This window comes from Parasteatoda tepidariorum, chromosome 4 (genome assembly GCF_043381705.1).
Source record: "Parasteatoda tepidariorum isolate YZ-2023 chromosome 4, CAS_Ptep_4.0, whole genome shotgun sequence".
NCBI lineage: Eukaryota > Metazoa > Arthropoda > Arachnida > Araneae > Theridiidae > Parasteatoda > Parasteatoda tepidariorum.
In genome coordinates this window covers 22,324,503-22,346,688 of record NC_092207.1, presented here as the reverse complement: position 1 = coordinate 22,346,688, position 22,186 = coordinate 22,324,503, and the positions used below count along the sequence as shown (strand labels likewise).

Sequence of the window (22,186 nt, the reverse complement as noted above, 5' to 3'; positions counted from 1 at the left end):
GAATTGAAGCATTTTTGAGCACAATTATAAATTTCATTTATCTAAAGACAATTTAATGCAAAAACTAAACTTTTGTAGATTTTTATTATTTTATTAATAATAGTCAAAAAATTTTGAATTGTAAGGTATAAAATATTTTATATAATTTTAAAGTATGTAATTTTACATGAAAAAATACAAAATGTGAGCGAAATTGGTTGAATAGTTCCTGAGAAATCGAATTTTAAACATACGATTTCGTTAAAATTCGATTCCTCAGGAACTGTTCAATCGATTTTTCTCACATCTTGTATTTTGCAATGTAAAATTAAATACTTTAAAATTATCTAAGAAATTGTATATCCATTTACCTGTGTCCAAATCGCTTGCATCCTTAAGTTGTTATAGATTGACTTCTCTCTGATGGCCTTCACACAAGCAGGAGATTGATAGTTTCCGCTTTGTTTATCTTTCATGCATTCCTGGTGAGTGTCCGGTTCATATTTATTGGAATCTACTTCCAAGCTGAGAACTTCTTGTAAAGGTTTGTACTGGAATACAGCCTGGGGAACAATAAACATGTTTAGAGTTAAACTTTTTAAGTGATTCAAAATTATATAAATAATAATGCATTAGAAATAGTGTGTTCAGCTGTTTTATTTCTCTTTAAATAAAGCATTCAAAATTAAATATTTCTATCAATCATTAATTTCTATTGCTTAAGACTCGAGTAAAGTTGAAGACCAATAACCCCTTTCCTCATTCATGTTTTTAATTTTTTTCTTCTGAATCATGATTTGAAATTATTTTTCAGCTCGATCGTTGAAAGTATTCTATACTGTAAAATATACAGGTAACATAATTGAATTAATTAAGGACCCAGTAGCCTTAACTCGTGTTATTAAACTTCGGCAAAAATTTTGAAACCTAATTTATTTTGAATTTTTATAAGCTTTGATGGTTTTCGTTTTGCCAATCTTTTTGTTAATCCATTGGAGACGTATATAAACACTGTTCAGTCATTTTAAAGGGACCACCACTCAAAATCTAGAATATTTATAGAAGAGTTCTGAAAGGTACTAAAGGGGTGTGGAGCCATGCCAAACCAATGTCTTCTGACTGGCTGCTCTAGGTTTAGCGGTTGATCAAATAATGACCAAATCACTTTATGGAGGAGGTTCCACAGATTCTCGACAAGCTTAATGTCAGATGAGTACGATAAACTCATTATGATGCTAGTGAAAAAACTCGCATATACGCAACCAGACGCATTCTCCTGCTTGCAGACATCAGCTTGTTAAAGAGAAACAATTCGCACGCAGGTGCGGAGAAGGTCCATAAGCACAGATGTGCACTACTGTTGATTGATAGTGCATTTTACAGTAGCTGTATCTAGAGTCAAAAGAAATCTCATAGCAAAAATATCTCCTCTGTGAGTCTCTTCCGACAAATATAGCAGTAGATACTCCCCCTCGTAGACACCAATTTTTATCTCTCCGATGGGACATAAATTAGAAATATTCCAAGAAATCATGAAGTGACTACTAAGTGGTCTCCCCGTAGTGGTTCTAGCTTGTAAAATCCCTACTTAGTGAACGACAATGATTGAACTGCAATTAGCATAAAAGCTTTACAATTCATCAATTGTGGAGGCTCATACAAACAGCATTCACTGAACGATTGTTCAGGATACAATGTTAGTAGCCCCCTTGCTCATTTGGGCTATTTTTTTATAACCTACGTTGAACAGCCGACCCAATTTTATGGGTTTACGACTACTAATGTTCAACTCCGTAGCCTTGTAATTTTGAACTCAATCCAGAAGACAAGGGAACTCCTGGATCGAGTATTGGGACAAATTTGCCTTCGTGGAGGACTTTTTGATGGAGCTAACCCGGATTTGCGGTACATGGAGAGGAAGACCACGAGAACCTCTCAAGGTTAGCCTGGCTGCAAGGGGACTCTGACCCATGATCTGTCTACCACTGAGGATATTTCACGTCAGCACTGTGGTCGGTGCAAGCCGGATGCGGAATTCGTATCGACTGGGATTCGAACCCGGTTCGCTTCATTGGAAGGCGGACGCTCTATCCCCTGAGCCATCGCGGCTCTCATTTGGGCTGTTAGTTGATTACCGGTTGCATGTCTGTTTCGCATACCACGAGACAATAGATGACAGAAGCTGCCGTTATTAATCTTTTTCATCGATGGCCCGTGGTGTGCGAAACATTCCATATTAATAATTTTATTATTAACATGGAATTTTAATAATTTTATTATTAATTTTATTATTAACATTATTAACATCCCATGTAAATAATTCTATTTAACTTTGCACGATATAACTTTGTCACGGTAGCACGCGATCATTTTGCAAAATTAACCATGGGAGCCGCGATGGCTCAGGGGATAGAGCCTGAGCCTTCCAATGAGGAGAATCGGATTTGAATCCTAGTCGATACGAATTCCGCATCCGGCGTGCACCTGATCACAGTGCTGAAGTGAAAAACCTTAGAGGTAGACGGATCATGGGTTAGACTCCCCTTGCTGTCTGGCTAACAGTGGGAGGTTCTCCTGATTTTCTTCACCATGTAACACAAATGCGGGTTAGTTCCTTTAAAAAATCCGCCACGGAGGCAAATTTCTCCCAATACTTGATCCAGGAGTTCTCCTGTCTGATGGATTGGGTTCAAAATTACAAGGCTACAGAGTTGAACATTAGTAGTCGTAAACCCTAAAAATTGGGTTGACTGTTCAACGTCCGTTATAAAATTAAAATAAAATTAGCCGTAAGAAACCGTTCACCATTGACCCGAGAGCCAATAATCTTGCTATTTTGGAACTCGGATTAATTGTTCTGTTTCTACTCTAGTCTAACAACTGCAATACATTGGGCTTCTCTCTGACACCCCTTATTTACCACACTGTTGCCTGCTTAGATATTTTGCGTTAACACCGAAAGTAAGTGGTGGTTAAATGTAACTGGACTGTGCCATTCCGAAATAAAAAGAAAAACAAATTCTATGACTTAATCTAAACGTAAGAAAGTTCCGAGAAATTAGAGTGTGTCAATTTTGTTCTGGTGTGTGGATTGCTGATCATTGTTGGCAAATAAAATTTAACTTTTTTGTACCAATAGCTATGAATTGGGAATTGAACGTAAACAATAACAATATTCTAAAACCGGAACGGCTTCAGAATATTGTTGAGAACACGTTAAAGCATATTTGCTACTTTCCAATTTATTTGATTCTACCATAAATTTGTTTTGGAGCATTGTTCCACGTTTAATCTGAATTATTTGAATGCTATATTAGCCAAAATGCATTGGTAGTTTTAAAGATATTTTTTAATCTTTTTCTAACAGCATGAGAGAGAAATAGAGTATATGTTCATTTAATTGCGAGTGCCACGTGCCGATCTAACTTTTTTATTCTTGTGAATGAATGCTTTTTATACTTTATGTTCTAGAAAAAACAATCCCTTACCTTAGCAACGACAAATGGATTTGCGAAGGGTGTGGTCTTGCCGAAGGAAATTCCACCAATCGCCACTCCTTTCTGTTGTCCATATCCCTCATTGTATTTGAATTCATTCGGTCGACGGGTAAAACCAATTGCATAATCGCCAGTAACCTTAATATATGAACATAAAAAAGGCATATAAGTGTTTATTGAAATCCGGCTGACATCACAAAGAATAATTATTTAGAATTTTACTTGGATGGGAGTAGAAGGTTTCGAGCATGAAGTTTGGAAGTGAATGAAGTGCAAGAATCCTCCGGGTGTGTGAAAATATTCCATGTTCAACTCAGCTGCTTTTTCTGACGATGATCCAGTTTTCTGTACTGCTTCAACCCTGATGCTGTGCTTGCAGTGGCTCAAACTTGTGGTCAACTTTTGGTAAATTTTTTGTCCTTCAGTGGCGTAGGAAGTAGCGTCGTGTTTGTCTAGTCGGTCATCGAAATCCAAATACCTGCTCCAGTATTTCTCTGAACCACTTTTTCCTTGTGAACTGAAGGCTTTCGAGTATTGCACATTGAATACAACCTGGATATACGAAGTATTTGTTCAGTTACATTTGTAGATAATATACAGAAGAAAAAAACCTGTAATCCCAAACTAATTTGATCCATTGCCTGTTCGGATCATTCGAAAATGCGAAAATGATTGATATCTACGTAATTTTTTTCGCTCTGATTTATTGGAAAGGAGCGATGTCAAATCTTCAATCTTGTTTCATAGCAATGCATATTTGCATATGATCGTAATTTATTAATCAGGGTTAATGGCTTTCTTATGTTATTTTTTGCAATACATTGATCATGTTCAAAAGTTTGTAGAATTACGTATTCCTGTTATAAATTTAGAAGCTAATGAATGCATGATACTTCCTTTTATACCGATAAGTACTATAACAATTTATAATCGATTCATATCGCTGCAAAAATCTACATAATGTTACTCATCAACCTAAATTAAGTTCGATACTCTTATGATTTTCGAATTATGCATTCGAACAACTTGTGCTCGAAAAAATAGTGCACATAAATGTCCTGTAACTGAAATCCATAATAAATCCACCTTTTATATTGTACTAATATCCAAATGGTAACTTCACAATTTTATTATTATTAACATTTTTATAAATTTTCATATTCTTTCTAATTTTTATAAAAAATAATGTAACAGTTGGGATTATCCAGAATTTCGTATTAGTGGAGTTCTTCTGTAACAGAACACAAACTGTTAATAATTATATAAGTTTCTTATTTGAAATTTTCCACAGAAAGTTTCGATTTTCCATTCGAAAAGTTTTTTGCAGCTAGAAACAGAAACCATTTAAATACTCTTTGCTCTAATCAGTCTTTTTAAAAATATAAATAAATTGCCGACCTTTAAATATGAAAGTTCGTGAACTTGCTTTAAAAAGCCCATTCACGAACTTTTTGATGGTGGCATTATATCCATTTATTAATATGGTATGTAGACCACAGAGTAAAACAATTTTATAATTAAAAATAAATGTAATCATTACTGGAAGCTATATTATAACTTTGTTGAAAATATTGACATTTCTTATGAAGTTCAATTTTTTGTTCAGTTTTTTTAATTATTTATTTGTGCTTTACCTCTGTGCCTGGTGTCCATGTTTTGCTGTCCCTTGCTCTAACAATTTCTACTGATCTCCGCCTCCATCCAGCATTCAAAACGTGTCGTGAAACGTATTCATTAACTTCATTCCATGTGCGGGGCATGGAATCCATTCCATGTTCAATATCCTCCGTTTTATACACCCCGTTGAAAGTTGGTTGTCCTAAAACCTTCCATGAGTAAGAGTTCTATAAAAGATAATTTAAAAAATATTTTCTTTTGATGAACAATATGGGTAAATAAGGAAAGAGGGAATATACGGGTTAAAAATATTGTTCGGCTTTCACGAGAACTCCTTTAGACATTAGACTTGCGTGCTGGTGGTTACTGTGGTTACGAAACTAAGTCACTAAGAATAGCTTGGGCTTAACCGTTTTACATTGGTTGAGGGTGAGAGAGTCCTATAATCTCTTCATTTCCCCCCCCCCTAAAAATGCTTTTACTTTTGTTTCTATGGCAGCTGGCAATTCGACTCTTACTCTGGAAGAGTTCTCGTTGAAGCTGAAAAGGGACAGTATGCTCGTATATATTACTATATATAAATGAAGAATTTAGCGAAAGAACTTGTCAAACGATATTTTGAAAGGTGCAGCTCATATGGTCTGCTTTACTCTTGTTTCCATGGTAGCAGACAACCCAAGACTCTCAGATGAAGTTCTCGTTAAACCTGGACAGCATGTATATTATGAAGTATTTAGTAGAAATGAAGTATTTAGCGGAAAGACGTGTTAAAAGATATTTTGAAAGTGGCTTGTTAAAAACATATTGTCTGTTAAAAGCACGGTTTTTTTATGCTTAAAAATTTTTCCAAGCAGTTTCTTGGTGCTTCTATACATTGTAAAATTGATTTCTCAAAGCTCTCTGAAATATCGCTCGTTAAGTTCCTCCATTAATATATTTAAATATCACAATTGGAATTAGACTGAGCCAATAAATATATTTACCACAAACTGTGAGGGAATTGTTTTGATGGTTCTTCTGTCCTCAGTGGAGGGCAATGGTTCCAGATGATTCTTTCCAGCGTAAGTTCCAGCTTCGGAACTGTGTGAGAAGATGTTCTTGGGAAGTTCTTGGAACTGATATCCCAAACTGAACCTGCCATTTCTTTGGACTTCTATGCTGATGGTGACTGGGTAAGTCGCTACTGTCTTGTGTTCGTGGTACACTCCAATCCTCTTGCAGTCTCCCACGTTCAAGATCTCGTTAGTGTGGATGATTGAACTGTAGACGCTGAAATGTATAATATTCAAAGTGCTTCAGAAAATTTGATTTCTGATGAATTTTTCACCCTAGTTCAGTAATGTCGAATTTTATATAATGGACAAAGCGTATCTTTTGAAATGAGTTTTACACAAAAAAAATGCAATTGCGCATAATATTGTAAATAAATAAATGTACATTTCACTTCATTTCAAATTTTTATTTCACCTTGCAATGGTTTGAGAAAAACGATGTTTATCTGTGCAGTGCGACATGAATGCAGGAATCACCTTCAATCTTTACTCTTTAACGAACTAGTTTTAGATGATTTTAATCTTTCCTTGCCTTATTAATCTCAATAATAGTTGGTTATAATTTTGAAAAATAAAAAAAAGACTCTCACTTAGTATTATTTTGTGGCATCTATTGTAATAATTTCTTTATTTAAGATTTTCGTATCAATCCTCGTTTCTTTATTAAAACTCTCGTTTTCTCTTTTTTCTCTTAAAGTTTATAAATATATACTAACAATGATTATTAAACACACTGAACATACCGCAGGCCATAACAATTTCAGCTCTAAAGGTGCCAGCAAGATTAAAGCTTTTGTTCGCCATGATTTACAATCTGTCTTTTGCAGCCCTAATGTGAAACTCCATGACTCTCAGACTATATGTTATTCTCAAGCCAAATTCTGTTACACTAGAGTCATACTCTATAGCATTAGAATGAAATTTAGCTGCTTACTCGCTGGCGTTAAATATTTGGTCGCCAATTTTGAGCTGGCGATCGGAAATTTCTCACCATGATGTACCGAATTTATAAAGACACTATTTAAAAAGTGAGGTATATTTGGAAAAACAGAAAAAAAGGTTAAAGATACATGTATATGCTTAGAGTATAATATTTTAATTTAAAACCGTGGGAATTTGTCTTCTACAATAGGATGATCAATTGAGCTTATCTATGTAAAAATATCAAGAGTGTAAATTTCAGATTGAGTACTTAACAAAGTGTTTATTTTCTTAAAGTATTAGAAATATATCTATGAAAAGAATACCTTGGTGTGACGTGTACTTTGTAGCCCATTTTATCTGAGCTGGTCTTTTCTGATTCGACTTTCAATGAGAAGAGGATGGGGTGTTTCTTTTCGAATTGTACAGGGTATGGGACGGATTGGGAAATGGTTTTTGCATGGAATGAGGCGGGGATGAAGAGTTTGGTGAAGTGTCCGGAGTATCTTCCCTGAGAGTCTTTCTGAATGTAGTGATCCAATACATCTTTCACTGTAATGAATAAATATTTCGCTGAATACATCTTCTCTTAGTATAGATTGAATCGTCTTTAGAATTGCTTATTTAATGTAAATACAATAATAAAAATGAAAAACAGCGTATTGCAATGGGAAATCAGAATAAACTTTCTAACTTTGACAATCAATACTATTCATGAAAGAAACATTTTTAAGTTTTTATATAATTTTTTCTTTTAACAGGGCGCAATTCTAGTCTTAACTGAGCAGCCCCAGTTAAGCATTCTATTAATTTATCTACGTATCTCCTTCACCTGACCTTTTCCATTTCATTTTTAAACTTCTACTGCGCATTATTATAGGGGGCGTTGGTTTTTCAGTTTTTAGTGTTTTCTTTTCCTCCACTTGCTTTTGAAGTTGATTCTTGACCTGTGACTGTGAGTTTTTAATTTTCTGATGATTTTGATTGATTTTCTTTTCGTAATTTGTTTATTATTTTGAATGTATCTTGTTTTTCTTGGACCTCTATACAAAACCATCAGGGTACTGAGGGAGATATTTTAATCTTTTGCTTCTCCCTCAAATAGAAATGGTTTTGTTTTTAATGGCTACCGAGGCCGGTACCCCCTGAAGACGTCGGCTTCGGTGGTCATATTTTTATTTTATTTCATTTGTTTCTTGTATTCAATAATCTATTTTATTTTCATTGGACGAGTTTTTAATAGAAGTGTGTCAATCCATTTTGTTAATATGTTTTTAATTTTTTCTGTTAATTTTGATTGATTGATTCAATCACGATTTGTCGATAGATTTTGACATCACTCAGAACTATTAATTTTAACCAGATAATTAAAATCTTTTAATTTGAATCAGTAGTTTCAAATTAAAATAACCTCATTGTTTATTAGTCGTTTAAAATTATAAATATTTAATAAAAATTATTTTCTGAATCCGTTACATTTTTTTATTAACAACTACTAGTATGAAAGTGTGAATTGGTGTTAAAATTAATATTTATACCATTTGCTTATGAGCCAGTGACTGAAATTGAGTATAATATGCATTTGAAGTTTTTGATTCGGACGTTATCTGTTAACTGGTGATGATTTGATGATTTTTTTCAGTTTATTTTACTTTCTTGAAAAATATTTAATGTACGATGTAAAAAATTATACAATCAAATAAAATCTGAAGAGGTCATTTTAGGATTTAAATATTTTATTCAAGCTCGGATACATGTTGCTGAGGTAACTGAAATATTTTGTGTTATTTAATTTCTTACAAATATACCTATAAAAATATTTCTATTATTTTATTGAGTGAAGAAATCCTACTTACTCAAGGACATGATGTCACTCCTGTGAGTGCTGGTTTCTTCCTCATCAAAGTAATAGTAAGATGAGGAATAAAATAGCTTGTTGTATGCAAACACTCTCCATGGTTCAGAGTTACGTGATGCAATATTCATCTGCAAAAATATTTCAATGACTTTTGTTTGCCATTTAAAATTGCATAATATGTATGGACATACTATTTGTACACAGGCATACTATTCGCTAATAAACGACATTTTTTGTGCTTTATTGGAGTACATAACAAAATATAAGTGCTGGAAGAACTGGATAAATATACACCGAAGAGCCATTACATTATGACCACCCTCCATCTATAACAATGGGCTCGCCCAGATTTTCATGGCTTCTTGCCCAGGAACAATGTTTTCATAGGGCACATTAGGACCCATAATCCTCATAGAACAATCCCTGACGTCTGTAAGCTACTTGAGCATAGTTGCAGACCAGGTTCACCCATTCATGGCAACAGTTTTTCCTGCGGGGGATGGTGTTTACCAACAGTATAATGCACCATGTCATAAGGGTCGAATCGTCGAGGAACATTCCAGTGACTTTCAAGTCACGTCTTGGCCCCCAAATTCACCTGACCTTAATCCAATAGAGCATTTGTGGTCCTACTCTGAAAACCAAATTCGTGCTGCCATGCTACCCCCTCGCAATGTGAGGGAATTGCAGGACCAGTTGGTGAGCGCTTGGTACCAGATACCTCAGACTACCTATCAGCACCTTGTGGAATCAATGCCACGGCGGGTGCTAGCAGTTTTGAGGGCTAAAGGTGGTCCTACGTGTTATTAGCAGGGTGGTCATAATGTAATGGCTCTTCGGTGTAGGAATGACTGTTATAGATCCCCTTTGGACGCACTCTAGTAGTTCGAGCCCAACGGCGATTGTAACGAGTTTCTTGACCTCAAGTCTGTCAGAGCTCAAGATTTAATGTCAAATAAAGCCAAAATTTCTGAAAATTATATAACTGAAATTCGTGGAGTTTCAAGTTATCCTATCTTCATGCCATTTGATACTATTAAATATGACATTTATACTTAATAATTGAACAACGTACTTTTATACATCTGTTAAAGTTTAAATATAGGGCATTTAATTAATAAAATCCTTTTATAAACATGTTGTCAAATAAGATTAAATTCTCGTGTGAGTACATACATATTCATGTATGCTTAGAGAGTGCAAAAGTGAGTGTTGTGTTATCAAATTTTTATCAGCTAATGAAGTAAATCAATAAAATAACAGATTTAACTACATGTATCAGAGTTATTGTCAAAATTTAATTTCTAAGAGGGAAGTTAATGTGCATAGGAAGCATTGTTTTCTGTTGATAACAATGCAAAAGTTTCTAACCATTTTCTGTAATCAACAACTAGCATTGTCTTCGTGATCCAAAGATCTAGTTTAAAATTAACATTTTTTTATGATCATTATTATTAAATATTAAATGTTGCAGACAAAATTGGATCAAAGTTTGGGCTTTAATAGAAGAATGGGTATAAATAAAAGAATATACAAGCATATTTGGGTGCAAAAAGAAGAACTTACAAGCAATTACATGAGAGGTTAACTGAATATCTATTCGCTTTTACAATTTGTTCAAAACGAAAAATCTTCACGGTTAATTATAAAAAATTATATCTTTCATTGCATTTTATTTCTATTGTATTTTTTGTGGAACTTTTGCTACTTTTTTTGGAAGAACTCCGATCATCTGAAATGTGGGTTTGAATTCTCGGTTGGTTTTAATTAATTTCACTCATACTTACATCTGAGAAAATCTTGCTTTCAGAACTCTTTGGAATGTCTTCTGCTGGTGAGTTGAATATTTTCATTATTCTGTCAAAAATCTTAGGAGCTGACAATCCTTGTGGCAGAAGTGCGTACTGTAAAAGAAAAAAATTCGGAATGATGATTTGACACATTTTACTCACCTCTTTTGTCTTTTAATAGTTCAATTGTTTAACAGCTTTCGTACAAAACACATTTACATTGGTAATTCGTTATTCAAATATTTTGACCAAGTATAAAAGTTAAGTTCATTTAAGATTACGAAGAGAAATTTTGGAATATAACTTTCATCGAGCATTGCCTATTGTTTCGAAGAGAATAAATCGATAATTTTTCAATTGATTCTATTACTGTCCAACCAAGCATTGTGAACTTTTATATAAGGGATTTAATACTTTTTTTCATTCGAAATATCAATGTTTTTTTTTTCTCGATTATATCACTGGCTGAGCAGAATTTCTACTTCTACCTTTAAAATGCTTCTTTATAATCAATAATTTGTCTTTCTCAAAGGGATGTAATTTGTTTAATTAAGAATAAGCATTCGTCAGTATCTATATAGCAAAGCATTGAATATTAATTGTGATTACAATAATAATACAGACACCGAAATGATTACGCGTAATCTAATGGAAATTAACAAAAGCGATTGCAAAAACAATTTTCGCTTAACTCTTTAAAAGGTTTCAGTTTCAAACGCTAACCAAAGTAAACAAAATAATGCAAAAAATAATTTTAATAAATAGTTCTTCTTGAGCGAAATTAAAATAATTTTGACAATTCTGCAATTCTGGTGGTTTAGTTATAAAGAAAACATCCTGCCCCTCTAAGTGTCAAATAAATGGAAGAATATAAATCCAGCGTAAATTATTAATTTAAATTCAAGCATGCTTTTTTTTAAATAGTTAAATGGAAAGTTAGCTAATACAGTGTAAAAAATGCATCTGCACTTTTATGAATTCACAATTCGAATTTATATCTCTATAAGAATATTAGTTTTATGTTGAATATTGGTTTAATGTAGCAATCTCTGTAATGTAACAAGTTGAACGTTATTATTCGTGCAAATAATTCGTTCAATTTTATATTACCTTACGGAAACATGGTTTAATTTAGTGCCTTATTCTTGATAAGAACAACTTCGTAGTATATTGAGGTTCACATTATCAATCTGCAGAAGTCTGTCTTGATTGATTTTGCTAAAACTGTACTTTCATAATTCTCTATGTTGCAAAGTTAGAGTAGTTTGTTAGGGATTGAATTTTTTTCAAAAGTTGCTTTCCGTTCTTTTAAGTGAAACATATATAGCGAAAGATTTAAAAAAAATGGTCTAAATTGCACCATAAATACCTCGAAATAATTATCTTTTATACTGTCTGTGTAGTATCCTAAATATCCGTACATCGCACTGGGAATGATAGATTCGTTGCTTGGCATGTAATCAATATGATGCAATAGCCCGATTCGTCGGGTATCTAGTGTAAAAAACAATAAGACACTTTATGTTTAAGATTGATACTGTGTGCAAAGAAAAAATACCAAAATTGTGTACACTTACCATTCCAGTAATCGAAGATAGCATTCTTAGCTTTGTGCACACCAACACTGAAGCGCTTTACTTGTGGAATAACTTTCTTAATACGCTGTGCACTAAAAAAAAGCATAATAAAAGTACTTTTAAGAATGGAATAACTGAAATTATTGTTTTCAATCAATTAAACTGTAGTTATAATTTCGTATTTAATATAGTATGTTATGCATAGGTTTTTGATGAATTTATGTCAATAATTAGTTCTTGGGCCAGATTTTTGGTATTTTAAGAAATGATGGTCCTTACCGATCAAGCACCTATTCTTGCATGAACAGTAAGTAAACATTTTCTAAATTGCTGAATATTATGAATTCAGGAAATCTAATTTGTTGGAGCAATAACAGTGGGGGGAAAAACTTTTAATGGGTTCGGAATAGTCGGTGTAGTGAAAAGGTAATGCAAACTGTAGTTCACAGATCAAGATATTCAATCAATCAAGTCGCAAGAAAGCAGCATTTGTTCGTTAATAAGAAGACAGATTCTCATAAATAAGTATGCAGATAAAAGCATAGAGCCTCGCCTTCTCTAATTAAACTCATTGATTCTGGTTGTATTTGTAGAAAAAGAAGGGATGTATTCGTGTTATACATTTGGAACTAAATGCGCTTCTAACAGATTTTCATATGATTTTCAGATATCAACTAATTTAAATTAACACAGATTAAATATATTATTACAACGTTTTCGACAAAAAAGCTTCCTTTGGCTTCAAAAACGAAGGAATTTGTTTTTCGAGTAGGTAGATAATTTTGAAAGAAGCAAAATCACACAAAAAATGTTAAATAAAAGTATTATGGAGCATCCATACTGCATGCGATTTACGCAAGCGCGAGCAGTTACTCTTAGATGTAGTTAGTTACATGCACACCTGCGTTTAGAGCAATCGCATGCAATGTGAATGCTTTACAAGGATTTTATAATTTGTGGGAACATAATTTACGTAATTTGGTGGCAAGGTATGGAACTGTTTCCGAATGTTTCCAAAGAGGAAGTGACGTAGCTACCAACTTCTTCACTTGGCTCTTCCCAGCTGTGGAACGCTACGAGTTCCAACAAACTCAATGTTGGTTTTGTGTGTAAAATGACGCTGAACGCTGCAGCTCTGAGTTTCGGTGGCTCGGTAGAGTTGAAGAAAACTGGTACGAGAATATCTTGAACCTGCAGTTAAACAAAATAAAAATCGAAGATTTTAAAAGTTTGAATAATTTTCAACTTTGTAAAAATATGAATCTTAAAAGAGAAGCATTCTTACGGCTTTTGGAGATTTGTGGGCAATGTTGTGTAGAGAATAAATGGTAGCTGTCTTCACGTAGTCGATATAGCTGCGGCTCAGACCATGGAAGATATCCTCGTGAGGCTTACCATGAATGAACATTTTCAGAGTTGGTAAAACTACTTCAAGTCCGGTTTTTGATAATGTTTCGATGTAAATGATTCGCTTAGCTTTGCTGTTTGTGCTTAGTAGATCATGAGTTACTTCCTAGTAAAGAAATCGTTACAATACGTAAATATGTATTAATGAGCAACAGTAAAACAGAATACTAGAGTCGTATACGCTTTCATCTAAATATAAGTATTCCATATCGCTGATAATAAACGAATTTGACGATAGTAGTTTTTTGAGAAGTAGTATTTCTTGATTATTTAGTAATAAAACTTCATTGTATATTTTGATAGTTTTACAATATATCTATATATATTTAAAAAAAATGCAGATAATAGGAAATGAAATGCACTTTAACAGTAATTGCTGTGACAATAAAACTCATTTGTGTCCATTGTGTCAAAGAGCTTGTTTCATCAAGAAATGATAATAGTTTCATATAGTGTTTTCTTTTATAAATCATGCTATCAAGAGATTAATAACTTTAAGAGATTAAGAACTTCAGTAAATAAACATTTTATTTTTTCCCAATGATTTAGCAGTTTCTAAAATGTGACAGATTCAATTTTCATTAATTATCATATTACTAATTGATATTAATAAAGATATGTATAATTTATTAATAAACATATTCGAAAAATCTTACGATAAAATAGTGATTGCTTCTTATTAAGTTATTGATCAACTTTCTTGCAACCATTTTACTTTGAGAAAGCACAGAAATAAACTACACAAAATAATAATTTTGAAAATTTACACCCGTGTCTAAACTTACAATATGGTTTTGAAAGTTTACACCATTAGGTAACTGTTTAACACTAGAAAGACAGACTGAAATACCTATATTGCCCAAAAGCAGTCAAAATGACAGCATTGTGAAAGAATAACTAATGTATAAAGAAATTTGCTTAAAATTAATTTTTAATATTTTTGATATTATTTTCAGTTATTTAACAAGTAATTAGAAAATATCCACAATAAGAATAATTATAAAAGTCACAAAATTCTTAGAAATTGTGTCATTATATACATCATTGTTTTCCTGATTGAAATTAAATAGCAGTCGAAGTGACTTCCTTGGGCAATCTAGTGTTAAAAATTATTATACTGCAAAAGGCTCCTAATTATAGTAGATCATATTCACTTAAAAAAATGTTACAATTCGTACAGCAGATGCAGCATAGCATATACTTAATCTACAATACTTTTGTCATGAGACTAAATAAAGTGTAGATTGTTACTATTATTAACATAATGGAGATAAACTTTCACTATTGTGTTTGTGATCTCTGTAATGTTATTAAATTGAGAATAATCGTGAAAATAATGATTAATAACTGAATATGCAACAATAAACTGAAAGTATAAACTTTTAAAGTGAAAGAATGTTTTCTTACGTCGACGAATTTCCTGGCCAACGTTTCTGGGCATTGTCTCTTCATGTTGAACGCGAATTTATTGTCCTTGTCTGTTGTCTTTGGAAGCATCCACCATCTCCAGGATAGAGAAGATTCGCTTCGATCATCGGAAACACTAAATGCTTCTGAACACATACTGCTGATGACTTTGGCTACAGCCATATGGGCGGATGCAAAGAGCATATGTCCAGGTGTGTCCTTTTCTTTTAAAATCTCCAACAAACCCTGTATTAATATATTTATGATTCATATTTAAATTTAAAAAAAAGACATGCTATTATTTGAAACTATCTGTCTGAATACTCACGCTCAACTCGTTGATGGTCTTTTCAGTGGGTCTATGAATGTTTTGAGGTAGTGAGTCCAAAATAGATTTGGATTCCCAGAATGATACATCTTGTTTCCCTGAGTTAAGACCTTCCTTGATGTAAGAAACGATGAATGACACTGATTCAGATGTTCCAATGATTGGTAGAAGATCAATCCAGATTTGCCTGGTCAGAAACATTGACAAAATGACATGGCATATCGATAATCATAAAATCATTTCAGGACGAAACATTTAAAGATGGTTCTGAAAGGGTACGCGGAAAGTGGTAAGTAAATATTTTTTATACATTAATGATTAGGTGCATTATCTTCTAAACCGTTTGATTTGAATGGTTATGATCATTTTACTGCTTTACTGAAATGATCATAAAATCTTATATTATATCTAATATCTTATAGTATTATCAAACTTTTCAGTTTCAATATTCGAAACTCCACTGGTCACCATAATGCGGAAATATTTGAAGTATGTCATCGCTTTGATGAAATTGTAAACATTGCCAAAAATTAGATACTTTGTACATATAAAGAAGGTTTGCGTTAGCTCTGTTTTAAAACATGAACTTAATAGTTTTAAAAGTTTGTTTAACTCAGATAATCTAATAAAAATTCTATGTAAGTATATGAAGCACTAGTCAGTCATCTAAAACAATGGTATCTGGGTCGGGATAGCCTGGTCGGTAGGGCACTGGGCCCATGTCCGAGAGTTCATGGGTTCGTACCCCGCCGGCCGAAGACTCCCCGTGTAGTAAAGTGACTGATGCACGTTAAATCTGTCGAGTCGCAAAAGTCCTCCATGTTCCCATAACAAATCAATACCTCTGGGGGTTCTGGATTGGAGATCGATCGCTCTCTGATTCAGGTCAAAATTACGATCTGTGGATGTATGAATGGGTTAGCTCTATAAACGGGTGTGACGTATGGTGTGGCAGAAGTCGAATTCTTGGCCATAGATGACGTCACTGAAAAAACAAGAAACGCACACTCTGCCTTAAATTTGCTCGGATTCACCAAGCAGGCTTGCCCGTGGCAAGTGGCATTAGAAGCAACAACACAATGGCATTTAGTTATATTCCTATTTTATCCACTTACCCTTTCAATTATTTTTTAGGATAATCTTTTAAAATATTATTTTCAGCTACCTTTTGATCTTTTCCTTTTCACTTGATTGCTTCATTTCACTGTAGCTCACAATAGATCGCTGTACAGTTCTGAAATTACCCTGCTGGAACCTCTGCATGAGCTTTTGTATGGTCACCAACATTTCTCCCATTCTCTTCGATTTTTCTTCCTGTACCTCATTCTTTAGAACAATTTCTGCAACCGTGTTCAGCAAGCTCTGGACTTTGTTGACGGAAGCGTTGATGTCTGGATACTGGCAAATGTGCTCGATTTCTAGTAAAGAGAAGATACAAATCACCACGTAGATTTAAAAATAATAAACTTTGAATTTAGAAATTATAATTGTATTAAGTAGAGTTTTTTTTTAAATATCACTTCCTACCTTCTTCGTTTATGTCACTGCTTATGTCATTTATATCTGAAGTGATTTGCTGACCAGAGATTGTGTCCGGAATTGTGTCTCTAATGGCCTTTCTGAATTTCATTTCCGTTCTGAAAAATAGATAAATATATTTTATTTGAAACATCCCCATGTGCATACGAGGCCATAATTCCTGTAAATATGTAATTTATATTGTGTATTTCATGCAGCTTAGAATTTCATATGCATACAAAGTTGAATCAAAAAGTAAAGTAGCATTTAGGTGGACAGACAGAGATGCAGATGTGAATGCGTGAAAATTTATTATGCTTGACAAATCGTGTCACATTATCGTTGGAAGCAGACACCATAGAGGTTTAAATATTTATCACGATGCGGGGCCAAATAAATCATGCCTTTTTTTAAAAAAAAATCTTGCATTTGGTTCTCTTATCTATTAACGTTAGTTTACTTCTTTCAGTTAAAGAAAACAAAACTAATGACGGTATTTCTTTAAGAAAGTCCAACAAATGGCGACGTGAAGAGACTAAATTAGACCCATACGGAAGGTAATCAAGAATTTTTCTTTTAATACCCTGTAGGTACATAAAAAACCGATGTTGGAGATAATGAACTCGATTGGCTTCTATAGTATGCTGGAAGCTCCAAAGTGGATAACATAAAAGAATGTACAAGCCATCAGACTTCTATCATGTTGTATCCAGCAACTTATAAAAAATGACATAAAAAGCTGTGTTATCATATGAACAAATCCAGCTTGCTTTTTGATATAATCTTGAAAGGCTGATTGATGCCCTTAATAGCCATAAAGCAACCACTTCTGTCATCTTATTGTCAGAAACATAGATTAATTAGCTATACATGAAATTCTAAATTTTCTTATGGACAAATTCACCTTGATTTAATCTTGTAACGTTTACTTGGTTCTCCTTATTAGAATCAATCAAAAATGATCATAAAACTAATGATAAATTGCTGAGTCTAACAGCGTTACTTACTGAATAGTGACCTCCATATTCTGGTCATACACTTGGGCTAGGTGAGTTTCTTTGGTGTGAATTGAATCAATGATCAAGGTGGAACCAACTGTTAGCAAATTATAACGTTGAACAAAAGATCGTTTGATTGGAGAGCGGTGCTGTAAATAAGAGAAGAAAAAAATTTTTGTATTAGATTAGTACGTACTGAATAACTTAGTTTTATAACTATCCACACTTCTCAAAAATCTACATTTTGAAATACTTTAAGCAGTTGCTCAAATTTACAGAAAAAAAAATACTTAATAACTAGATAATAGCTCCAAACCCTTACAGTAATTTCCAATAAACATAGAAAAAAACAATTTTAATTCTTATTAATATTATTTTGTACAGTTTTTATTCTCTACCGGAGTTCTCCAACTTAACTTTCTAAGGAATTAACCCCACTTAACCCACTAGAATCTCGAATTTTTATTTACGTTTTGAACAAAAAGAGCCATATTGAAGTCTTTTTCATAATAAATATTTTTTATAGCTGTTGTTATTGTTGTGTCTTCTTATAGCTGCTTGTTTTTATGTGGTTTTATTTTGCATTTAAATAAATAATACTACTTCTGAAAGCTATGAAAACGATATTTCAGAACGTCTAAACAATTTTGAATTGTAAGAATTTTTTCTGAAATTGTAATGAGTAAAAAAAACGATATGATGCAGGTATATTCTAATGATAAAGACTGATTTAAAGATACTATATTATTGTGCAATTTGCGGTTATTAATTACCAGGATTAATTTAATAATTGCAGGAAAAATTTTGAGTTCTACACTTATTTAATATTTTCGAAATAACCTCCACCTGATCATTTCGGAACTCTGTTGAAACTGTTTTAGAAACAACTTTTGAAGCCCTTTTTCCGAAAGTTCTTCAATTCTGACGTTATTGATGTTTTTGACATCAATAAACCTCGTTCTTTTAGCGAATTTTTCAATTTACAAAATAAAAAGTCTTAAAGATCTGAAAAGTAAGTCAAAATCTAATAAAAGTATGTTAAATGATTCATCACCCTAAACACCGAAATCGAAAATTTTGCTAAGGAAATAAGTTTTAAATATGTCAAAGTCTGTAAGAAAACTCTGTAAGAAATCTGGAAAGGAAAGTCTGTAAGAAAGAAGGAAAGTCTGTAAGAAACGCCGAAATTAAAGGGCCTTCCGAATAGAAATACAAAACAACGATGGAGGTTATACAAAACGTATTAAACTGGTATATGTATTCCACTTAGTATCTTTAGGAGTTACTAGATCAGTCAAGGAAATCAATGACCACACCTTATATTTAAAACTGCATCATTTGATAGTTAAAACTGATAATAGCGAATCAATTATCTCTTACGATTATCGATTACTTTAGAAACATTACTTACCGGTTCATGACCGGGTGGGCATCCTGCGCCATGTTTGTTTTCGGTGTTGCAGACTTCTGGACAACCCGGCTTTTCGAAATTGTGATGTGTCTTGTAGGCGATGTATGGAATTCCTTCGTAGTTGTCAAAACGTGAGATGTTGAATACATTCTTTTCGTATGGAAAATCGTAATATGGACTTGAGGTTATTATGTAATGGGATTCGTAGCTACCTCCAGGTGAGTTCTGCAAAATAAAACATTTTTATTTTGAGATAAGCACATTCTAATTTGTGAATGGGGTGTTTTATACAAAGGGTGTTCGGAAAACTTCTGGGGGGAGGTGGGGCACATAATAAGGATTAAGAATTGCAAAGGAATCCATGACTGGAAAAGTCATTGCCGCTGATGGCTTTTTTCCATTATGAACTTTTTCTTCGTGTGTGAGTAAATAAGTATTTTTATTAATCTAAATTAACTTATTTTCACATTTTTTAATGATTAATATAGAAAACGGCATTTAAATTGGTTCAGTATCAGATTTTTAATTATAATTTTAAGATTTGGCAACTAGTTTGGTAAGCTCGCATTACTTCTTTTATTCTTTTTAATATATTTTGTTCTTAATTTCCAACAGTGCTTCTAACGTAAATTTTACCATTAAATTTTTCTCACGATTTTTAGTTCCTTGAGCGGTGTTTTTCATCTTCATTGTGTTCATTCTGTGTTCATTCTTCATGTTCATTTTCTTCAAACAAGGAATAACATGTTGAGTGAACACTAACGAATTGTACACAGATGCCCTCTTGCATATATATTTAAATTTTAAATAATATCTATGGAAAATAAATTCTTAAAATGTTTACTGCTTAATGCAATTATTTTGTAAGAAAAAAAAACCATTTCAGATCAAATAACTTACGCTAATTTATATAACTTGCACTTATAAAAATTATAGTGATCGCAAATAAATAACAAAGTTGTGACCAATGAAATATTTTTGTAGTTAACTAAACGTTAATTGCCTGATTAATAACCTATGTAATTTATACTGATTTTAAACATTGCTAGTTTTTTCTACATACAATTTAACAATAATATTTGTAGTTCTCATTTTTATGAAAATCATGATTCTCACAATTCTATTCAATATTCTTTAAAACTTCCTATTCTTCCATAACCTCCATAAACTTCAATATTCTTCAAATTTTCATTGATACGAATATGATTTTATTTTTTAAGATGCCATTTTAACGTTTAGAAACCAGACAGCCTAAAGTTCTCATGAGGATAGATATTTATAAAAAATAATTGTACCGATGGTGTAAATGTAATGAGATATCGACGTTTGTTTTACTTTCGTCACTGCTTTTGAAATTTGTAAGATCCGTTTGAAACCTCTGCTACTTGTACTTAAAATCGTTACTTTACCTACTTCGTGCTCTAACTTTTATTGTTACTTTCAATATCTACACTGTAAAAAATTCCGGATCAAATTACGATATAAAAGAACAAGCATTTTGGGTGCATCATCCGTAAAATCTATTTTATCGAAAAATCCATTTTGCCGTAAAATCCATTTTACCTTAAAAATTTTTCCGTAATTTTTACAGTAATATAGTATTTAGTTAGACTGATTCAGTGATTTTACGGTAATTATTACTGTAAAAATTACGGAATATAAAATTTTTTGCTCCGTAACATGTTCCGGTAAAAATAGATTTTATACTAAAAACTTCAGGTACCTTGAGGCTTTGTACTTTTACCGTAATTTGATCTCGAATTTTTTACAGTGTATACTGTTCACCTAAACGTCATTAAGTTGAAATGAAAGTTTTTACTTTTATGTTATGTTTCTTTTTTTTTTTTTAATGTTAAGTTTCCTTGTAGAACTAAGGATAACATGTTGTTTTTCATACATTAAAAAATAAGGTAGCTATTATTCCGTTTTGAAGTTATGTCCGTTATCCAATACGAAATCTAGTGTGATGGAATGAGGCTTTACCTTGGTGACATTGTAAGTGATTGGCATGATCTCATCTGGTTTGCTTCCTAAGTATTTCTCATCCAAGTGAATTTCTAAGCTTCTCAAGATGCTCTTCCTAATCTTTTGAGCTTCTAAGCTTTCTGTTGGGATAACACTGTACCTTGTGATCTAAAAATAAACGAAATTCATTATTATTTTTATGAAAATGAGTGAATAAAACCTATCTAAAAACAAATAATAGTTTACATAAAATAGAAGCTATATGTTAAGTTGAAACAGAAATTATTGTTTTTTTTTATGCTCTTAGGAAATATATTTTTAAGTGATACAATTAGAAAATATGTCATGCATGAGCCTAATCTGTCACGATGAAAATGTTCTTATCAAACCTACAGAAAACAACTAAAATTACAAAATAAAAGCGAAACTATTTTTGCACCAATTTTATATCAAATAAAATTATTTTATTCATAAATAACAAAATTATACCAAATAAAAAACTCTTTTGTTAGCTAAACGTTGATATTTTCTTATTCTTAACAGTTCTTATGTCACGCTTGTTAATTTTTAATTGTTTTAATTAAGGATTATGATTTTTTACTAAACGAAAGTAAATAAATAAAGAAAGCAGAATTGTAGAGTGAGGAACAATTTATTCTATAGCATTTACAGTGAAAGGAGTATCAGAAGGTTGTTCTTCGAATGTGTTGTTGTTTCCGATCCCAGCTGGGATAGCGAAGCTATACCAGATCCGTGAGGCCGTGAGTCTTCAAAAAATCGAGGAAAAGGAGAGGTCTCTCAAGAACCTCTTCCATGGTGAAATCCAGGCAATCAAGTAGATGCTGAGGACTAGCCTTGCTG

The 22,186-nt window shown here is 32.6% G+C and overlaps 1 protein-coding gene across 2 annotated transcripts in view; it reads right to left on the bottom strand.

The window, feature by feature from the left end:
* The window catches only part of LOC107456776 (vitellogenin-6), a 45,338-nt gene that overhangs the window by 8,041 nt on the left and 15,111 nt on the right, over positions 1-22,186 (bottom strand). For both annotated transcript variants that reach the window (XM_016074724.3, XM_016074723.4), the window contains exons 5-23: positions 21,344-21,493; positions 19,361-19,585; positions 17,959-18,098; positions 16,961-17,070; positions 16,599-16,851; positions 15,434-15,620; positions 15,106-15,351; positions 13,577-13,804; positions 13,265-13,482; positions 12,292-12,383; positions 12,084-12,208; positions 10,712-10,828; positions 8,923-9,052; positions 7,393-7,618; positions 6,077-6,362; positions 5,111-5,320; positions 3,699-4,028; positions 3,468-3,614; positions 351-542 (exon numbers count right to left, since the gene is read on the bottom strand). In XM_016074724.3, coding sequence (XP_015930210.1) covers positions 351-542; positions 3,468-3,614; positions 3,699-4,028; positions 5,111-5,320; positions 6,077-6,362; positions 7,393-7,618; positions 8,923-9,052; positions 10,712-10,828; positions 12,084-12,208; positions 12,292-12,383; positions 13,265-13,482; positions 13,577-13,804; positions 15,106-15,351; positions 15,434-15,620; positions 16,599-16,851; positions 16,961-17,070; positions 17,959-18,098; positions 19,361-19,585; positions 21,344-21,493 — 3,612 coding nt within the window. The remainder of the gene's footprint in view (positions 1-350; positions 543-3,467; positions 3,615-3,698; positions 4,029-5,110; positions 5,321-6,076; positions 6,363-7,392; positions 7,619-8,922; positions 9,053-10,711; positions 10,829-12,083; positions 12,209-12,291; positions 12,384-13,264; positions 13,483-13,576; positions 13,805-15,105; positions 15,352-15,433; positions 15,621-16,598; positions 16,852-16,960; positions 17,071-17,958; positions 18,099-19,360; positions 19,586-21,343; positions 21,494-22,186) is intronic.